Raw genomic sequence first — 17,882 nt, 5'->3', positions numbered from 1 at the left:
AGGCGGGGGGCCGGGGCCGGGGCGCGGGGCGCGGGGAGCGGGGTCCGGGCGGCGCAGGCTGCGCGCCGCGCTGCGCACATGCGCGCTCCCGCCCCTCCCACCTTTGACAGTTTTACTGTAGGGGGGGAGGGGGCGAACTCTCGCGGTATTCCTGCAGCCGCTCCGCGACGGGGAGGAACGGGTTGGGGGGGAGGGGGCCCATCGGCCCGGCCCCCTCTCCCGGCTCCTGGGTCCGTCGCCTCCATCCGCGGGGGCTCCAGTGCAAAGTGGCCCGTTATGCCGCCCGTAGGGCAAGAGGCGTTTTTTCAGGCAGTGGGGTAAACTGAGGCACTATCGGGACGCTGGGAACTGCCCCGATCCCAATGTACGCGGATTGAAGCGACCAGATGCCTCTAGGTGTTGGCCCTGGGAAGGTGCAGCAATGGAGACCACCGTCCTCTGGGAGCCTGAACTCCTGGCCCCTGGGAGACTGGGGCCTGCAAAGCAGGATCTGGATCTCTTCCAACCGGCCCTGTGCCCACCTCTGCCTGTGGCCACAGTCAGGGGACCGCCTGGCTACTAACAGTGCTGGGGGAGCAGTTTGAGGCCATGGGCTCTGTGGGGTTACTGACCACTGGACCAGCCTCTGTCTGCTTCGGGTGGGGGTGGCCAGGGCCAGTGCCTTGCTCTGCCGTGCCCCAGAACCCAGGGGACACTGGTATCAGGGCCGGGGGTAATGGGGTACCATCCCTACCAGGATTTGGGAGTGAATGAAGCAGGGGAAGAGGTGCTAGTTGGGAAACAGAGTTACAAGACACACCTCCTTCCCTGAAGCCTTTCCCACCCCCGGCACCTCCCCCCACGCCACCCTTCTGTCTACCCTGCAATAGATTCAGGGCAGGGCACAAAAGACACGGTCAGATTAGGGTCTGCCTCTCCTCATGGGGACTCTTGAGACCTGCTTCTCTAATGGCTGGCACAAAGTGCCGCCAGAGAGAGGGGTAGGGGCCCTCTTTGGAGCGTTCATTGGGTTAGAACTTCCCTTGGAAATCAGAGCCAGAGAAAGGTCCATGTGGCCCCAGGAGGAAGAGGAAATGTCCTTCCCTCGTTGACCGTGCCCACGCTGGGGACAGGACATCCAGGGTTGGAGGAGGGGTCAGTGAGTGAGACCCAGCCAGGTTTCTCATCTTTCCCCGTGTAAGTCTGCATGTCCACGCATGGAGCACGTCCACGTCTGTTGATAGGTGTGTGCCTTAGTGACCACGTGTGCCGGGCAGTCTCCTGTGTAGACGTCTGATGTCAGGGTTATGTCTACGTGTCCCATACTAGGGGAAAACATGCCTATCTATATGTTAGTCACCTTCCAGGTGACTAGTTGGAAGGTGTGTGTGTGTGCGTGCGTGGAGGGAAATCTGTATCTTAGCAGATGTGTCTCCAGGCTATAGAATGTCTGGATGTCAGGGCATTGTGTGTCCTGTGCCCCCTGTGTTTCTGTTAGGGGGTCACTGTGTATCACGGTGTAGTGTGCATCTGGAAACCAGCATCACTGTCTCTGTGTCTCCAGACTCCCGTGGCCAGTTTCTGCCTCTGCATTACCATGTGTCTGGTTGCTGTGTGGGCACATGTGTCAGGGTGTTGTTGTGACCCATGTGTTTCCTATGTTAGGGCATTACCCTGTGTCAGGGGCTTAATGGGGGCCCTCCAAAGATTGCCATGTCAAATCCCTGGAACCCACGAATGGGGCCTTATTTGGAGAAAAGGTCTTTGCAGATCTTAAGTTAAGGGTCTTGAGGTGAGAAGATCATCTGGGATTATCCAGGTGGCCCTTAAATCCAGCGACAAGTTTCCTTGTAAGAGGAAGATATGACACAGAAGGTGATTTGACCACGACGGGCTGAGATGGGAGTGATGTGCCCAGGGATCCCCGCAGCAGCCGCGAGAAGCTGGGAGAGGTGAGGAAGGGTTCTATCCTGTGCTCCGGGAGGGACTGTGGTCCTGCTGGTTTTCAGACTGGTAGCCTGCATTACTGTGATGAAATCAGTTTCTGTTGTGTTAAGCTTCCCAGCTGTCATTCGTCATGGAGGCCCCAGGAAAGTAACTCACCTGTGTCAGTGCATCTGGCTGCAGTCCACAGGGCTGAGCCCAGGATTCCCCACCCGGCCCTGGGGTAAACAGGTGTGCTGTCAAGATGCGACACCACTGCCCCCTAGTGGCCCTGTGGAGACACCTGAACTGGGCACCGGGCACTGCCTCCTCCCACAGCCAGGGGCCCTCCATCCAGGACTCTTCCCACTCTCAAACACCCAGTTGGCCTGAGCCAAACACCACACTGGGGCAGTTGAGAACCAGGTTTATTTCTGGTCTTTGTCAGAATATAAAAAAGCGCAAAACAAAGAAGACAAGACAAGCATGGCAGGGTGGGGGGCAAGACAAAGGAGGGAGAAGACTGCGGCAGTGATAGGAAGGGCCCCCTGGAGAAGACAACGTTGTGATGGCACAAGGCGGGCTGTGGCAATCAGGGTGGCCAGAAAAGACGAGGGGGCTTCCTACTGGGGCCCGCGGGAAAGGGGGCACCAGGCCAGTTATCCAAATCCCACTCGGGACCTGCAACAAGCCACTTCCCATCTGGAGGCTGGCTTGGGGCACAGAGAGGAGGCTGGAGGCTCAGCCTCAATCCCTGAGATTTTCAGGGCTCCCTAGGGGAGTGGGCAGGCAGAGGAACAAGAAGGTGGGGGCTACCAGGACTGCCCTCACTGTCCCTCTGCTGGTCAGCACCAATCACAAACCTTGGGCCCTCTGGCTCACAGAGTGGTTGCTCAGGTGCTGGCTGGATCTCTGGTGGGCAGGGGTCGGGGGCACGGCCCTCAGGACAGTCTCTTGTGTGAATTCAGATTTTCTTGGGAGAGGAGCAGTGAGAATACATGCCCACAACTGTCCCTCAGAGGCAGCCTCCGCAACCGTGGGAGGAGGGGGGACACCCAAACCCAAGGCCAGGAGACAGCTGGGCCTGATCCCCGTCATAGGGTGCTCATAGTGCTGGGTTAGGTCTTGGGCGCCTGAGCAACCCCCAGACCTCTCTTGCCACAGTTCCTGGGAACAGATGGGGGCGTGGCGAGGGTTTCAGAAATCACGAGGGCACGCACTTGGCATGGTGTGCCTGGGGATGCGGCTGCTGCTGATTATCTGGGTGGGGCAGGGGAGGGCACTCGCCAGAGGGAGCTTCCACAGCTTATTCCGCCTGTCCTCTAGATGCTGGGTGAGGGTGTAGAACTGGACAAATGGGCAGACAGACAGACCTCTTGCCCTGGGGGAGGGCAGGATGCCCAAAGGAAGCGTGATTCAGCAGGCAACAGGGGCACAGACATCAGTGTGGGTGAAGGGAATATAAATAAACGGACTCCCCGGGAGTCTAGGGGGATAACCAGACCCTGCTCTGGCTCCAAGTAGCTGCCCCACACGCTGCCAGCAGCACCAGAGGGTGCATTTGGGCTCAGGTCCTGCAAGGAAGGGCCACACCCAAGCAGCCCGCACCTGCTCAACGGCCCAGAATGCACAGCCAGAGATGGCAATCCTGGTCCCACCTGTCCATCGGGCTGGGCTCAGCCCCTGGGGCCTCCTGCAGGGTCCGAGAGGGGCTGTGTGCCAGCTATGCGTCATCCTTGCCACAGGCTCCGGTCACAGTGCTGGGGTCTGGGGTTCAAGCCTCAGGCAGCAGCTAGGACATGTTTCCAAAGGAGGCTACGGGGTGGGTAGGGGTGAGGAGGGGTGGAGATCTCTGGCGTCTTCCACTCTGCCAGGCACAGGATGGCCCTTACCAGCGTCCTACAGCCGCCCCCCTGAGGTCAACTCTCCCACCCTCCTCTTGGCCCCATGGCCCAGCCTCTCCCCCTGCCCCCCCCCCACGCCCCCAAGACTCTCAGGCCCCCCTGGCTCCTCCCACTGACCTTGGCTCAGCAGCTGCAGGCTCCGCCCCTCCTCGCGCACCTGCAGGCGCAGCACCTGCTGCAGCACCTCCTGCCGCTGCGCCTCCTGTGCCAGCCCCATCCGCTGCAGTTTCTCCCCATTCAGCCTCAGCAGCGCCCGGCCTGGGAGAGAGGGGAGGAGGGGTCAAGCCAAGGTCAACACGCAAGGAGCGTTAAGAGCCAAGGCAGAAGCGGGGGGGAGAAGAGGGGGACGTAGACTTAAAGAGAAAGGGAGGCAGAGACAGAGAAGTAAGGAGAGGAAAGAGGGGGACAGGCAGAGGAAAGGCAAGGACGGACAGAGCCGGGGCAGAGAAAAGCCAGAAAAAGATAGAGATGCACTGGGGAGGCAATGGCAGATTCTGCAAAGAGACAAACCCAGAAGGAGACGTCGACTAGAAGGAAACAGAAGACAGGAAGAAATGATAGCAAAAGAAACTGAGGCAGGCTGAGGGGGGCTCTCCAGGGGATCCTTATGCCCCTCACACCCCCAGCAACTGAGGGTACCTGTGATGGCGTGCTGGGAGAAGGCCTCCACGTAGACGAGGTAGTTGTGGGGACAGTGCTTCTTGAGCCACTTGCAGACGTCCTGCTGACTCCACAGAACCACAGGCCTCGTCAGGCCACCCAGTGAGGGACTTGTGTGGTACAGACCATAGTGGTCGGAGTATAGCCGGCCCTGCAGGGGAGATGGGTAGCAGGTGGAGTGAGCTGATGGGGAGGGCAGGGGCTGAGGTGGGTACGCTGGGTGGGTACCTGGGGGGCCTCTGTGCCAGGCTGCTGCAGGAGCTTGACTGGCCGGCCGCCAGCGGCCCTCTGGCTACGGGAGTCGTGCCACGTGAGGCTGGTGCCTGGCGTCCGAGGCAGGTGACAAGGGATGCTCTCAGTGGACACTGTGTGATCCAGGAGGGTTCGGCAGAAGCTGAAGTGTGCTGTGGCTGTAGAGCACGGGTGCCTGGTCAGAGTGGTCAGGGACAGGGCCAGAGGACCCTCTCTCTGCAAACCAGCTCCCTGCCCAACCCATCTTCCCTCCCAACACAGAGAGCCACCTTCCCAGGTAGAGGTTCCCCACCCCCCAAAGGCAGAAAGGAAGTACACAAGAGCTGTCTTGAGCACCCACCCGGCCCAAGGATGACGACCTAGAAACACCTTTCCTTTTCTGAGTACACAGTTCATACTCTGGGGAACAGGACTGTGCCTAGATTAGAGAGGAAATGTGCCCACCAGGGAGCCTAAGACTTATAGCCTGGCGAGGGGCTATCCTGAGTCAGGCCTGATCTTACCCTTGCCTTGGGCTGACACGTGCTGAACCAGAGTGGGGCACACAGACAGGACCTGCTTGTGAGGGAGCAATGGCCCCTACGTCCTGGGAGAGCCTGCATGGTGGGAACCCCCTGAGTATGCTGCCTGCCCCTCACCAGTGAGGGCACCCAGTCTCTGCAGCCATACCTAGCATCTGAGACTTGGCTCCTGCCCTCTTGTGCTCTGCTCATCTGCTGACCCACCAACAAGAGGCCTGAATGAACTCTGGGTCAGCCAACAACCAGGATTGCTCCCCTCCACCTGCCGCAGAGCCCTTGGCTCAGGACAGCTCCTGGGGGTAGTGGGCTTCCAGAGGGCATGGGCTGCTCAGCACAGTTGTGCAGGGTCCAGCCGGATGCTCAGAGGGCCCAGTGACACCTTGCACCCTCTATTCCCCACACAGACTTCATTTTACTCTTGAAGTTTCAGTTTCACTCTCATTTCTGGGCTTGTCGCTGACATAGGTCATGGGAGGGCAGACACCCCGATGAGCTCCTCCCAACACCTTGCACAGGTCTGGGCACAAAGGAGGTGCCCAGAAATACTGTGGATTAATGGATGGATGGGTGGATGGGTGGGTGGGTGGACAAAGGCTCTGTGTGGTATCCACAAGTCAACAGAACCCTAGGGAGATATAGGGCCCAGGGGCCCCTCATCTTTACAGCATCCAGGCCCCAATTCAGCAGGCAGAATCAGGTTCTTGGCCAGGGCGCTTGCCCCACTGGCTCTCAGCAGTAGAATGAGAGACCCTGCCTCCCATGGACACAACCTCGCAGCCACAACTGAGGGCAGGGTTTGGCGATGTGCCCAAGAGGTCTCGGTATCGGGGAAAACCCATTACTTCCCCTCCTTCTACCCCTTAAGATTCCTCCGACTTAACATCCCCCCTTCATTCTTACAACGTTCTGGAATTGGATGACACCAGGTGACTCTAAAATTGAGGTCCAGGTGTGGTGTGGCTGCCCCGTTGTGGCTTCTAGTATCGTGGAAAAAGATTAATAAACCTTGCAGGACACAGGTGCCTGTGCCGCTCGGCCTCGCGTCTCAGGGCCTCCCGAGCGGAGCCGTGCAGGGCCGGGGCCCCAGAGCTAAGCTCCGGGCGAACCAGTCGGACGCCACCGAGCGCGCTGCACCTGTCAGGGTACAGCCGAGCCCCGCCCATTTCCTGCCCAGCACCAGGAGGGATCTCCATCTTTCCGTCCGTCTGCCCGTCGTTCCGTCCCTCCCTCTTAGCCCCAACGTCAGAATTCCAGCATAAAATGGGGCGGGGGCGCCCAAGCCCGACTGTGGCCTCGGCTCCCTCTCGGCCCCACTGCAAGAGCTGGGGAAGGAAGGGGAGCTCGCGCGACGGAAAAGGTGACCGCAGGATGGTGCGAGCCTGAGGACAGGAGCCCCAGCCCATAACCTCCTCCCAGCCAAGGGTGCGCTGATCCCCGAGGCCTGAGGCTACCCGCCCCGCCGCCCCAGCTCAGGACAAAGACACCGGAGACCCCGTTGGGCCAGGACGCGCCCCCCAGTCCGCGCCAAGCCGCCACTTGGAGTCTGCCAGTTCCCGCCCCCGTTCCTCTCGGTCCTCGAGCCCCCAACCTGCGATATCCCCGAAGCCCTGCTCACCGTCCACATCCCGGCGCTCCCCGAAGCCGGCGCGCACAGCCCCGGCGCGGCCTCGCGGGGGGCTCAGCTTGGTCCTTAGCTCCGTGAACATGAGGCCCAAGGATCCCGGGCCCGTGCACACGCCCCTCGCCGGGCGCAAGGCGGCCCGTGTGGCCGGCGGGGAACGCGCGCCGCTGCCCCGCCCCAGCCGGCCCCGCGCCCGAGCCGGTCCCCGCGCCCGGCGAGTCTGCGCGGCGAGGCACCTGCCTCTGAGCCCTGAGTGCTGGGCGCGCTCCGGGAGCTCCGAGGTGTGTCGGCGGCGCGCAGGTCTGCGTATGCAAAGGGTGTCTGCCAGGGTAAGGGACGACCTTACGCACCTGGGCATGGCTTCGAGAAACAGTGATTCTGTGCACCTGTCACGGGATCCAGACGTCTGAAGGGGCTTCTGAGGCAGGGAAATAAAGATGCGATCTTTCGCGCGGGGAAGGAAGGGGTAGGAGGGGAGTATCCTACCTGCTCCTGGGATCTTCTGTCCACCGGAGCCCAGGTCAAAGGCCAGACCGATGCCTTGCAACCACTTGCCTTCGTTCTCCTACCTCAGATTACCGACTCACTCCTTTATTTACGCATTCTCCACACCTATCCAGAGATCTCTCCTCCAATGGGCACTTGCTTCCCTAGACCCTCTCTTAACCCCCACCACAATGTGAACTCCAGGAAGACAGCCAGGGTCTCTCCCCTTCCCTCTGTAGCCCCAGAATCTGACTCAGTGCTCAGGATGTGGCACCAAAAGGGGGTTGGCTGGGAATGGGGAGGAGAGAGAAGCTCCAAGGAGGCTGCAGGAGGCAGGAGGGATGTGTTTGTTCCAGGACCCCGCTGAGAAGTGCTAGGGTGGGCTGGGGGCTGCCCTGTCCAGAGGCTACCCACTGAGTTTCGCTTGCTCTGCCAAGTCTGAGCACTCTCCCCAGGTGTATGTGGGCTGCTGGAGGATGTCTCACAGAATGAGCAAAGGTACACGCGGAGATACAGAAACGTATGCAGAGTCGTCATGTATGTCCACCTGAAACACGAGCACAGGTGATCTGACTGGTACCCATGTCCACCAACACACACAAGTAGAGATCTGCACCGAATTCATCCACATGCTGTGGCCACGCATGCCCACATACCGAATTGTTCCCAACATATCTACTGCCTTTACTTATTTTCGCCAATTGGCCCTGTAGGGGCTGCACTTCTGCCCTCACTGCCATGTTCAAGGTGTGGTGGGGGTGGGAGTGGAGCCTGTACAGGGACCGGTGCCTGAACTGGAGCCCGGGGAACCTGAGCGCTGAGAACTAGAACAGCAGCCTGCACCCTGGGGCACGAGCAGACAGGTATGCCCACCATCAGGACACATACACCGCACACAAGCTGTCCACAACTAGTCAGGTGCAGCCCCGCTCAGATGTGTTAAGGCCTGCCCCAGGGCCAGGACGATTCTGAAGGGAAGGTGAATGGCTAGGCCTGATTATGAGCGGTCCCCGGCGGTCAGGAGGACTCGGGGAGGGGACCATGGGTCCCGCTCATGCAGGCAGGTCTCCTCGGAAATGCGTCGAAAGCACGCAGTAAGTAAAGATGCCCCAGGCTGAGTTTTGAGGTCCTGCAGGTTTTTTTCCAGGATGATGTCGCTCCAGGAGGTCTCCAGCTGGGCGGTTCGCACGCCTCCCCAGTATCAGGCGCCCCGCGCGTGCGCCTGCCACATCCCCGCCCCTTCGCCGGTGCCGGAAGTCGGTTTTCAGGAACTTCCGCCCGAGGAATGGGAGGGGGGGGAGTGGGCGGGGCTTCGTGCGGCCGGCGACCTTTGCTTCCGGGGCGCGGGTGACGCAGGGCTCGGGAGCTCTTCCTGCTGAGGAGCCTGGGACGTCTGTGGTCTTTTGCCTGCGGTCGCGGCCTCCGTCCCCTCTTCCTCTCCGGCGGTGGTCGTCACCGGCGCCATGAACAAGAAGAAGAAGCCGTTCTTGGGCATGCCCGCCCCTCTCGGCTATGTGCCGGGGCTGGGCCGGGGGTAAGGCTGGGGGCGAGCCGCGGCGCTTGAGGGGAGGGAGCCGGCGGCGCGGGCCCCGGGGCCCGGCGAGCAGAGCGGGCCGCGCGCGCTTGGGGAAGAGGGGCTGGGGGCCGGCCCGGGCCCGGACAAGACCGTCCTCACTACCCGACGCTTCTCCTCGGGAATCAGTCGGACTTGGGGAGCTTGGCGACGGGGAAGATTTCTCGAGAGGGATGACAGATTAGGATCTGTGGCCACACTGTTTGCAAGACGTCCCTGGGCTTGGTTTAATCCATGTAGAAGAATGATGCTTTGGGGTGGACCAGAGCTGAGGACCACTTCTGCTTGCTCCCTAGACGACGCGAGGCTTGGGCTTTGACCATGCGTTGGGGGTGAGCCCGTGTTTGGATCTGTAAGATGATCTGTGAGCAGGTCTGCAGTGAGGACTACGGGAATCTTTGACGGGTCGTAGGAACACCGCGGCTACTCTCCCCAGGCCAGGCAGACCCCACACCCTTGTCGAAAGCATAAGTGGTCCTTTCCCGGCCAGATTCCTCTGTGTGGCGGCTCCCAGTGCCCCCTTCTTTCCCCGTGGTGTTGGTCGTCATACACTGGGTGTTGGAACTCTCAGCTCAGGCAGGCAGGGCATCTGTGAGGCTTGTGACTGGGTCTCCCGCGCCTGTCACACGGATTACTGTCACAAGAGGTTGAAAAAATGAGCAGTCATCATCATTCTATTTGTTTGGTTATTCATTTGTTTAGGGAAGCTATCAGGTTGCCCTGTGGGGGGTTAAGGTTGGAGTGGGGAACACACAAGTCTCATTGGCATCATCTTCAGAAGACCTACCAGGAGAGGTGAGGTCTTTGCATTACTAAATATATAAAGAGGAGCAGAGGGGCGCCTGGGTGGCTCAGTCGGTTAAGCGGCCGACTTCGGCTCAGGTCATGATCTCACGGTCCGTGAGTTCGAGCCCCGCGTCGGGCTCTGTGCTGACAGCTCAGAGCCTGGAGCCTGTTTCAGATTCTGTGTCTCCCTCTCTCTTACCCTCCCCCATTCATGCTCTGTCTCTCTCTGTCTCAAAAATAAATAAATGTTGAAAAAAAAAATTAAAAAAAAAAGAGGAGCAGATTCGTTTTTTAAGCCTTTTTTCCCTAAAGTTTATTTGTTTTGAGAGAGACAGAGACAGAGACAGAGTGCGCATGTACATGAGGGGAAGGGCAGAAGGAGAGGGAGGGAGAGAGTCCCAAGCAGTCTCCACGCTGTCAGTGAGGCATTGGATGTGGGGCTTGATTGAACTCACAGACTGTGATCAGCAGTCAACGCAGGGATGCCTGGGGGGCTCAGTCAGTTGAGTGTCCGACTTCGGCTCAGGTCACGATCTCACGGTTCGTGGGTTCGAGCCCCATGTCGGGTTCTGTGCTGACAGCCCAGAGCCTGGAGCCTGCTTCGGATTCTGTGTCTCCCTCTTTCTCTGCCCTTTCCCTGCTCACACTCTGTTCTCTCTCAAATATAAATAAACATTAAAAAAAAAAAAGAGTCGATGCTTAACCACTGAGCCATGCCGGTGCCCCTAAAAAGGAACAGATTTGGAACTCTTGGGTCCCTGAATGCTCTATCGAGTGGTAGCATTTGAGCCCTATTTGGTAGAAGATTGGGATTTAGGGATGTAGAAATGTGTGTGACTGACGCTGTGTGTTGGGTGGTGAAGAAAAAAGGCCTGGTGTGGAGGAAGCTGAGGGACTCTCAAGGGGTCTGTTGGGTGGAAGGTGCAGAGGTGGAGGGGCCAGAGTTCCTGTAGGAGAGACAGAGCCGTCAGAGCGCCATGGTCAGACTGCGCTGAAACGAGCAGGCTAGAGGCAGGGGTAGCGAAGTTGGTTCCCGGCTGTGATGGGAGTCAAGGTTTGGGGAGGAGGGGTTTCAGAGGTAGACTCAGTAGAACTTGGTACTGATGGGATGGAGAAGAGGGCACGGAGGTGAGGCCGGTGGTCTGGTGCCCGCCTGGTACTTGGAAACACCCCAGGGCGGCTGCAGGATAAGCACAGAAAAGGAATTCTGGTTTGGTCACGTTGGGGTTGAGGGCCTGCTTGGATGTGTGGGGGATGCGATCAGCAGGTTATTGGAAATGGGAGGTGGGAACCTGGGCAGAGGGAGGTCTGATGCTCTGGTGAGTCTCTCAAGGAGAATGTGGGGCCTTGGTAACCTCCTCAGGGTAGGTCAGAAGCTTTCTGTCCCGAAGAGAACAGACTAGTAACGTTGGCGAGCACAGCGTGCTTGGTTCCTTACTGCCTGGCGCTTTGGTGCCTTCCCAGAGATGTGAGAAAAAGAGGGGTTATTAAGCGGGGGCTCTGGAGGGAGAACAAAGGAACAAGTTCGCCTGGATAAATGGGTGTCTTGGGGTCTTCTGCAGTGCCACTGGCTTCACCACCCGGTCAGACATTGGGCCCGCCCGGGACGCAAATGACCCTGTGGATGACCGCCACGCGCCCCCGGGCAAGAGGACCGTCGGGGACCAGATGAAGAAAAGCCAAGCTGCGGATGATGATGATGAGGATCTGAATGACACCAACTACGATGAGGTGACTTGTGGCGCGCTCCCAGCCAGTCCCCAGAAGGGCCGACCAGCTTCTTGACCCCGTGTGCCCTTGGCATCTCTGGGGACGGGCTCAGAGAGGCCAGTACAGCTAGCACCTCTGCTGTGCCCAGGGTACCTTCAGCAGAGGGCAGGAAGGGAGCAGGACAGACAAAGATACGTGCACTGTTGTCTCTTCAGAAGAGATGTACTAGCCCTGGGGTTTTGTCTTGGCTTGTTTTTAATAATTAAAATTCCAGGTGGAATCAGTGATGATTCTCTATTTTGTTTCAGTGCATACTCTCTTAGTTAGTATTTGGCCAGTTGAGGTTTTCTTCATGTGTGTTCTAACAGGTGGCATTTTTACTCAGAGGAAAAGATTTTAAAAATTTCAATTCTGAAATGATTAAAAAAAAAATTTTTTTTTAACGTTTATTCATTTTTGAGAGAGAGAGAGAGAGAGAGAGAGAACGTGAGCAGGGGAGGGGCAGAGAGAGAGGGAGACACAGAATCCGAAGCAGGCTCCAGCCTCCGAGCTGTCGGCACAGAGCCCGACATGGGGCTCGAACCCACAGACTGCGAGATCATGACCTGAGCTGAAGTCAGACGCTCAACCGACTGAGCCACCCAGGCGCCCCAATTCTGAAATGATTTTAAACTTCCAGGGAACTTGCAAAAATCGCGTGGAAAATGCCTTCACTAGCTTCTCCTCATCTCATGTGACCTTAGTACAGTTATTGAAACCAGGAAACTAACATTGACACAACACTGTTGGCTGTGTGCCTAACCCGTAGGCCTCATTTGCGTTCCATCCGTTTTCCCCTGGTGTCTTTTTCTGGTGCACCCAGTCCAGGACTCTGCACTGCACTGGCTGTGTCTCTTGGTCCCTTCCCATCTGGGTAGCTCCTTTATCTTTCATGCCCATGATACTTGTGAGCAGTACAGATGACTGACTTTATTTTCCCTCAGTTTGGGATTGTCGGATTGAGAAAAATTGTTTAACAAACGTTTTACAGCTAGAGGTGTTCTCTGTTTCTGCTTGTGGGGATTGTGTTGGGGGTGAAGCTGACCCTCTAAGTATGTTGTTGTGTCCTTAGTTTAATGGTTATGCTGGGAGCCTCTTCTCCAGTGGGCCCTACGAAAAAGATGACGAGGAAGCGGATGCTATTTATGCTGCTCTGGATAAAAGGATGGATGAGAGAAGAAAAGAAAGGAGGTAATGTAAATTTCTGCCCTTTACACTGTATTTACCCAACTCTCTTTCTCCTTCCTTTTTTCTTTCTCTTGCTATTAATTCTATTTATTTTAATAGTTTATTTATTTTGAGAGAGAGAGAGCATGTGCACGCGTGAATTGGGAGAATGACAGAGAGAGGGGGGAGAGAGAATCCCTGGCAGGCTCTGAACTGTCAAGAGCAGAGCCCAATGCAGGGCTCGGACCCATGAACCGTGAGATTATGACCTGAGCCAAAGTTGGACGCTCCACCAACTGAGCCTCCCAGGTGCTGCATTAAGATTGTATTGTAGGGGCGCCTGGGTGGCTCAGCCGGTTAAGCGGCCGACTTCGGCTCAGGTCATGATCTCGCGGTCCGTGAGTTCGAGCCCCGCGTCGGGCTCTGGGCTGACAGCTCAGAGCCTGGAGCCTGTTTCAGATTCTGTGTCTCCCTCTCTCTCTGCCCCTCCCCTGTTCATGCTCTCTCTGTCTCAAAAATAAATAAACGATAAAAAAAAAAATTAAAAAAAAAAAAAAAAAGATTGTATTGTATTTATTTTTTGACGTTTGTTTATTTTTGAGAGAGAGAGAGAGTGCAAGTGAAGGAAGGGCAGAGAGGGAGACACAGAATCCAAAGCAGGCTCCAGGCTCCCTGCTGTCAGCACAGCTGGAGCCCACAAACTGTGAGATCATGACCTGAGCTGAAGTTGGATGCTTAACCGACTAGCCACCCAGGCACTAATCTCTCTACCCGTGGGGTTTGAACTCACACCCAAAATCAGGAGTCATATGCTCAGTGATTGAGCCAGTCAGGTGCCCCTGTATTTACCTAACTTTAAAAGAGATATTTGCTTTGACTTACTTCAGATGTGGAGAAAAGTTGCAAGAGCAATGCACGTGTCTGCTCAGCTCTGAGGCCACCTGGATCTTAATTTATGGCAGCCACACTTGGATAAGTGCCAGGCTGTTGGAGAGTAGTCTTAGGGCTGGGGACTGGAGTGGAGAGCTTAAGAACTCTATTGTTTTCCAGAAATCTACAGAATTTGAGGGATTGTTTTGATCACACGTCAGGATTACTGCCTTTGAGAGGGGTGTAGTGATGTTAGTTGATATTTATTAAGTAATTTGGAAGTTAGCTGAAGATGACAGATGAATATGTAAGTCCTTGTAGGCAGGGGCTGTGGCTTGAGAATCTTGGTCCACACGACAGCGCTGGGACTGCATTGGGACTGTGGAGAGTCGGGCTGGGCTGGTGGGGTAGGTGACGGTGAGCCTGGAGGGAGCAGGTGCACTCTGTCCTTGGGGGCCTGTTCAAGAGAAGGTGTGGTTTCTCTGTGGGTTCTCAGGTGGGTGTCTTGCCCTGAACTTTGGTTTAGCAAATCTGTTCGTTGATGTTACTTCAGTCTCCATTTGATATGGCAGCTTTCTGAATTCCCCGACCTTGTTTCTGGGGAAATTAAAACAAAGTGAACGCATAATCTTTTAAACCATAATAAGTTATATTGTTTTATAAGTTTTTTATGATTTGTAAAACAAATTTTAAAAATGAAACAAGTTACAAATAAGAAAGCTGTGGGGTGCCTGGGTGGCTCAGTCGGTTAAGCGGCCGACTTCAGCTCAGGTCATGATCTCGCGGTCCGTGAGTTCAAGCCCCGCGTCGGGCTCTGTGCTGACAGCTCAGAGCCTGGAGCCTGTTTCCGATTCTGTGTCTCCCTCTCTCTGATCCTCCCCCGTTCATGCTCTGTCTCTCTCTGTCTCAAAAAAAATAAATAAACGTTAAAAAAAAAAAAAAGCTGTAATTTTTTTTACTACTGAAAGAATGTGTTTTCATTATAAAATATTGGGACAGTGAGACCAAGTATAGATAAAAGGGTTATATTTAGTCATAAGTCCAGAAAGTGGTAGTTAACCTTGCTTCTTACACATGCAATTTAGTAACTTCCCATAATGTGTGTAGAGTTTTCATTTTGGAAGGGCGAAATACAGTTGCTCAGGGCTTTTTGTAACGCTTGTTATTTGTTATTACATAGACGTGCATTATTTTGTATACCTCTAGTAATTAAGTATGTGTGGTTTTGCACATTAAAGAAGGTTGAATTTCAGTCTTCTAGAATTCACTTAAAAAACTGGGGGACATGGATACGTGTAGAAAGTCATCTCATTAAGTGGTTTCGGAAAAATGCTTGACTTTTAAAATTTCTGTTAGGAGTACTTTTTACGATACAAACCAGTGGGACAGTGCAGCCGACCGGATGCCCTCATGTAGTCTCAGCCCTGGCTACACAGCTTGTACATTCGCTTCTCCCACATCTGCTGGTGGTCTTTGCTGGGTCGTGTCAGGGTCAGTTTATCCTCTGCACTGGTGCAGCACCTTTATTGCCCCAGCAGCATGAACCCCAAAGCTTTATTCCAATGACTACCTGACAGCCAGTCCATATCTGTATTTTCTTAAGAAAAAAGTTTTTTAATGTTTATTCATTTACTTATTATTTTTTAACATTTATTCATTTTTGAGAGTCAGAGGGAGAGCATGAGCAGAGGAGCAGGGGGGGGGGGAGAGAGAGAGAGAGAGACAGACAGACAGAATCTGAAGCAGGCTGCAGGCTCTGAGCTGTTTGTTAGCACAGAGCCCGATGTGGGGCTCAAACCCACAAATTGCGAGACCATTACCTGAGCTAAAGTCAGATGCTCAACCGACTGAGCCACCCAGGCGCCCCAGTGTTTATTTATTTTTGATAGAGACAGAGTGTGAGCAGGGGAGGGGCAGAGAGAGGGAGGGACACAGAATCCGAAGCAGGCTCCAGGCTCCAAGCTGTCCGCAAGCACAGAGCCTGACACGGGGCTCAAACTCAACAACTGTGAGATCTTGAGCTGAGCTGAAGTCGGACGCTTAACTAACTGAGCCACCCAGGCACCCGCATATTTTTCTGCTGGTCTCCAGAACATAGTAGAACTGCTCTTTTCCAAACCAAGATACAATCAAAACCAGTCCTCATTTCCTGTCTCTTAAGTCTGTCCCTTTACCCTGCCTTTTTAAAGTTTTTGTGCCATTGGCTTTTTGAAGAGATCAGTTGTTTGGTGGCAGGGCGTGAGTTATGGAGTGGCTGCCCATCTCCTCGGGTGTCCTTAACCTGCTCACAGTATTCCCTGTGGAGTGGGAATTGGATCCTGAGGCTGCATTAAAATCAGGTAAAACGAGGGGCGCCTGGGTGGCGCAGTCGGTTAAGCGTCCGACTTCAGCCAGGTCACGATCTCGCGGTCCGTGAGTTCGAGCCCCACGTCAGGCTCTGGGCCGATGGCTCGGAGCCTGGAGCCTGTTTCCGATTCTGTGTCTCCCTCTCTCTCTGCCCCTCCCCCGTTCATGCTCTGTCTCTCTCTGTCCCAAAAATAAATAAAAAAAAAAAAAACGTTGAAAAAAAAATTAAAAAAAAAAAAATCAGGTAAAACGAGTTTGACCAGAAAAGCTGATAGGGGCAGCTTCTCCCCTATGTGTGTTGCTTCTCATTAGGAGCCATGAGGACTAACCGTCTCCAGCTTATGGGGAGGTGCTCGTCTTTTCCAAGCGCATCATTTGTCATAGCACATTCCCGTGCCCGGTGTTTTCCTCTTTACCTTATGAAGAAAACGTAAATCTCAATGTTAGGAAGTATTAGTTACGTGGGTCCCATTAACTCTTGTTTAACTTGGTCGATGCTCTGTTACAGTAACCCGTAGATCTCTTCTCAGTGCCTAGACCTGGTCCTAGACCACCAGAACCCGGTAGCTCTCTGTCCCTGAAGGCCAGTTGCATGGATTGATGAGACAGCCCATTAGTTCTGGCACATGGAGCAGAAAGCTGTCTTTAGAGGCTCCCTGACTGCTCGGAAGGGAGGGAAGCGGTGCCAGGCTGAGAGTCAGGTGAGCAACCAGGACAGTGGTTCAGTTTTCATAGGATGGATCTGCCTTTGGGATTTTGTAGGATTGTAAAGGTGTAAATGCACTCATATTCAAATGCAAGTATTTTTATCAGGGTAAGATAACCTGCCCCCTGCCCCTTTTTTTTAAGTTTATTTATTTTGAGAGAGAGAGCGGGGAGAGAGCATGTGCACTTGAGCTCATGGGGGAGGGACAGTGAGAGAGAGAGAGAGAGAGAGAGAGAGAGAGAGAATCCTAAGCAGGCTTTGTGCTGTCAGCGCAAAGCCTGACGTGGGGTTGGATCTCATGAGCCATGCATGGGATCATGACCTGAGCTGAAATCAAGAGTTGGATGCTTAACCGAATCATCCAGGCACCCCCAACTTACTTTTATTTTAGTGAATTTCTGCCTGTTTTCATTTGGTAAATAATTGAGTCAATATAATTATGGACGTATCCATTGATACTTTAAAGTATATTTGATTTAGCTGCTGAGTGTGTAGAATTATTCTTTTGGTGACTTAATGAAGAATAATAAAATGATTTCGTTTCAGAATTGACGTCCAGTATTTCTCTTTTTTTGAGAGAGAGTGTGCATGTGCGAACGTGGGGGAAGGGGCAGAGGGAGAGGGAGAGGGAGAGAGAGAATCTTAATCAGACTCCATACCCAGCACAGAGCCTTATGCAGGCCTCAATCTCATGATCCTGGGATCATGACCTGAGCTGAAATCAAGAGTAGGATGCTTAACCAACTGAGCCACCCAGGTGCCCTGATGTCGAGTATTTCTAATGGATGCACACATTTTACTTCCTAGGGAGCAAAGAGAGAAAGAAGAAATTGAGAAGTACCGAATGGAACGGCCCAAAATCCAACAACAATTCTCAGATCTGAAAGTAAGTGGGTGGATGGCGTGCACTTTCTCATGCATCTAAGTTACCCAGCAGAGAATGGGGTAGGATTGATGAGACTTTACTAACTTTGCTCTTTTTTAATTTTTTATCTTTTTAAATATTTACTTATTTATTTTGAAAGAGTGCGAGTGAGCATGAGCAGGCGAGGGGGAGAGAAAGGGGGAGAGAAAATCCTAAGCAGGCTCTGTGCTCAGTGAGGAGTCCGACACGGGGCTCCATCCCATAACCATGGGATCGTGACCTGAGCCCAAATCGAGAGTTGAGTGTGCAACTGACTGAGCCACCCAGGTGCCCCAGCTTGCTCTTTATTAAATTCATGTGATAGGAGAAGGTCCCTGCTTTAGTGTTTAGTTTTATGTATATGTGTGCAAAGAAAAAGTTCTTTCTCCCTCTGCTGAAAAAAATGGGACTTGTGAGCTTATTTTCTTAGTAACT

General features: G+C 54.5%; 2 protein-coding genes across 2 annotated transcripts in view; one reads left to right on the top strand and one right to left on the bottom strand.

The window, feature by feature from the left end:
* Positions 1-2,649: 2,649 nt before the first annotated feature.
* On the bottom strand, positions 2,650-8,598 carry SAMD10 (sterile alpha motif domain containing 10). Its single transcript, XM_049650373.1, has 6 exons — positions 6,855-8,598; positions 4,695-4,876; positions 4,446-4,617; positions 3,835-4,064; positions 3,123-3,249; positions 2,650-2,675 (listed from the first exon to the last, which is right to left on the bottom strand). The coding sequence occupies exons 1-6, from the start codon at positions 7,216-7,218 to the stop codon at positions 2,650-2,652; spliced, it is 1,101 nt and encodes a 366-aa protein (XP_049506330.1). The 5' UTR covers positions 7,219-8,598.
* A 94-nt stretch (positions 8,599-8,692) lies between these two features.
* PRPF6 (pre-mRNA processing factor 6) overlaps positions 8,693-17,882 on the top strand; it is a 48,674-nt gene continuing 39,484 nt past the window's right edge. Inside the window, exons 1-4 of the mRNA XM_049650413.1 lie at positions 8,693-8,880; positions 11,268-11,436; positions 12,527-12,645; positions 17,351-17,429. Of these exons, the coding sequence (XP_049506370.1) occupies positions 8,810-8,880; positions 11,268-11,436; positions 12,527-12,645; positions 17,351-17,429 (438 nt within the window). The 5' untranslated portion in view covers positions 8,693-8,809. The remainder of the gene's footprint in view (positions 8,881-11,267; positions 11,437-12,526; positions 12,646-17,350; positions 17,430-17,882) is intronic.

The sequence above is a fragment of the Panthera uncia genome (assembly GCF_023721935.1).
Source record: "Panthera uncia isolate 11264 chromosome A3 unlocalized genomic scaffold, Puncia_PCG_1.0 HiC_scaffold_11, whole genome shotgun sequence".
Classification (NCBI taxonomy): Eukaryota; Metazoa; Chordata; class Mammalia; order Carnivora; family Felidae; genus Panthera; species Panthera uncia.
The sequence above is the reverse complement of the archived record's forward strand: the minus strand, read 5'-3'. Positions and strand labels throughout refer to the sequence as shown.

Bases quoted from the DNA above. Each gene is read 5' to 3' on its own strand.
- SAMD10 (XM_049650373.1), bottom strand. From the start codon at position 7,218: ATGCCCAGGTGCGTAAGGTCGTCCCTTACCCTGGCAGACACCCTTTGC. The intron at 3,250-3,834 runs GTGGGAGAGTTG...CCATTTGTCCAG, and splicing joins GCCATGGGGCCAAGAGGAGG to TTCTACACCCTCACCCAGCA. The intron at 2,676-3,122 runs GTGCGTGCCCTC...CCACTCCCCTAG, and splicing joins CCCCAGGCACACCATGCCAA to GGAGCCCTGAAAATCTCAGG.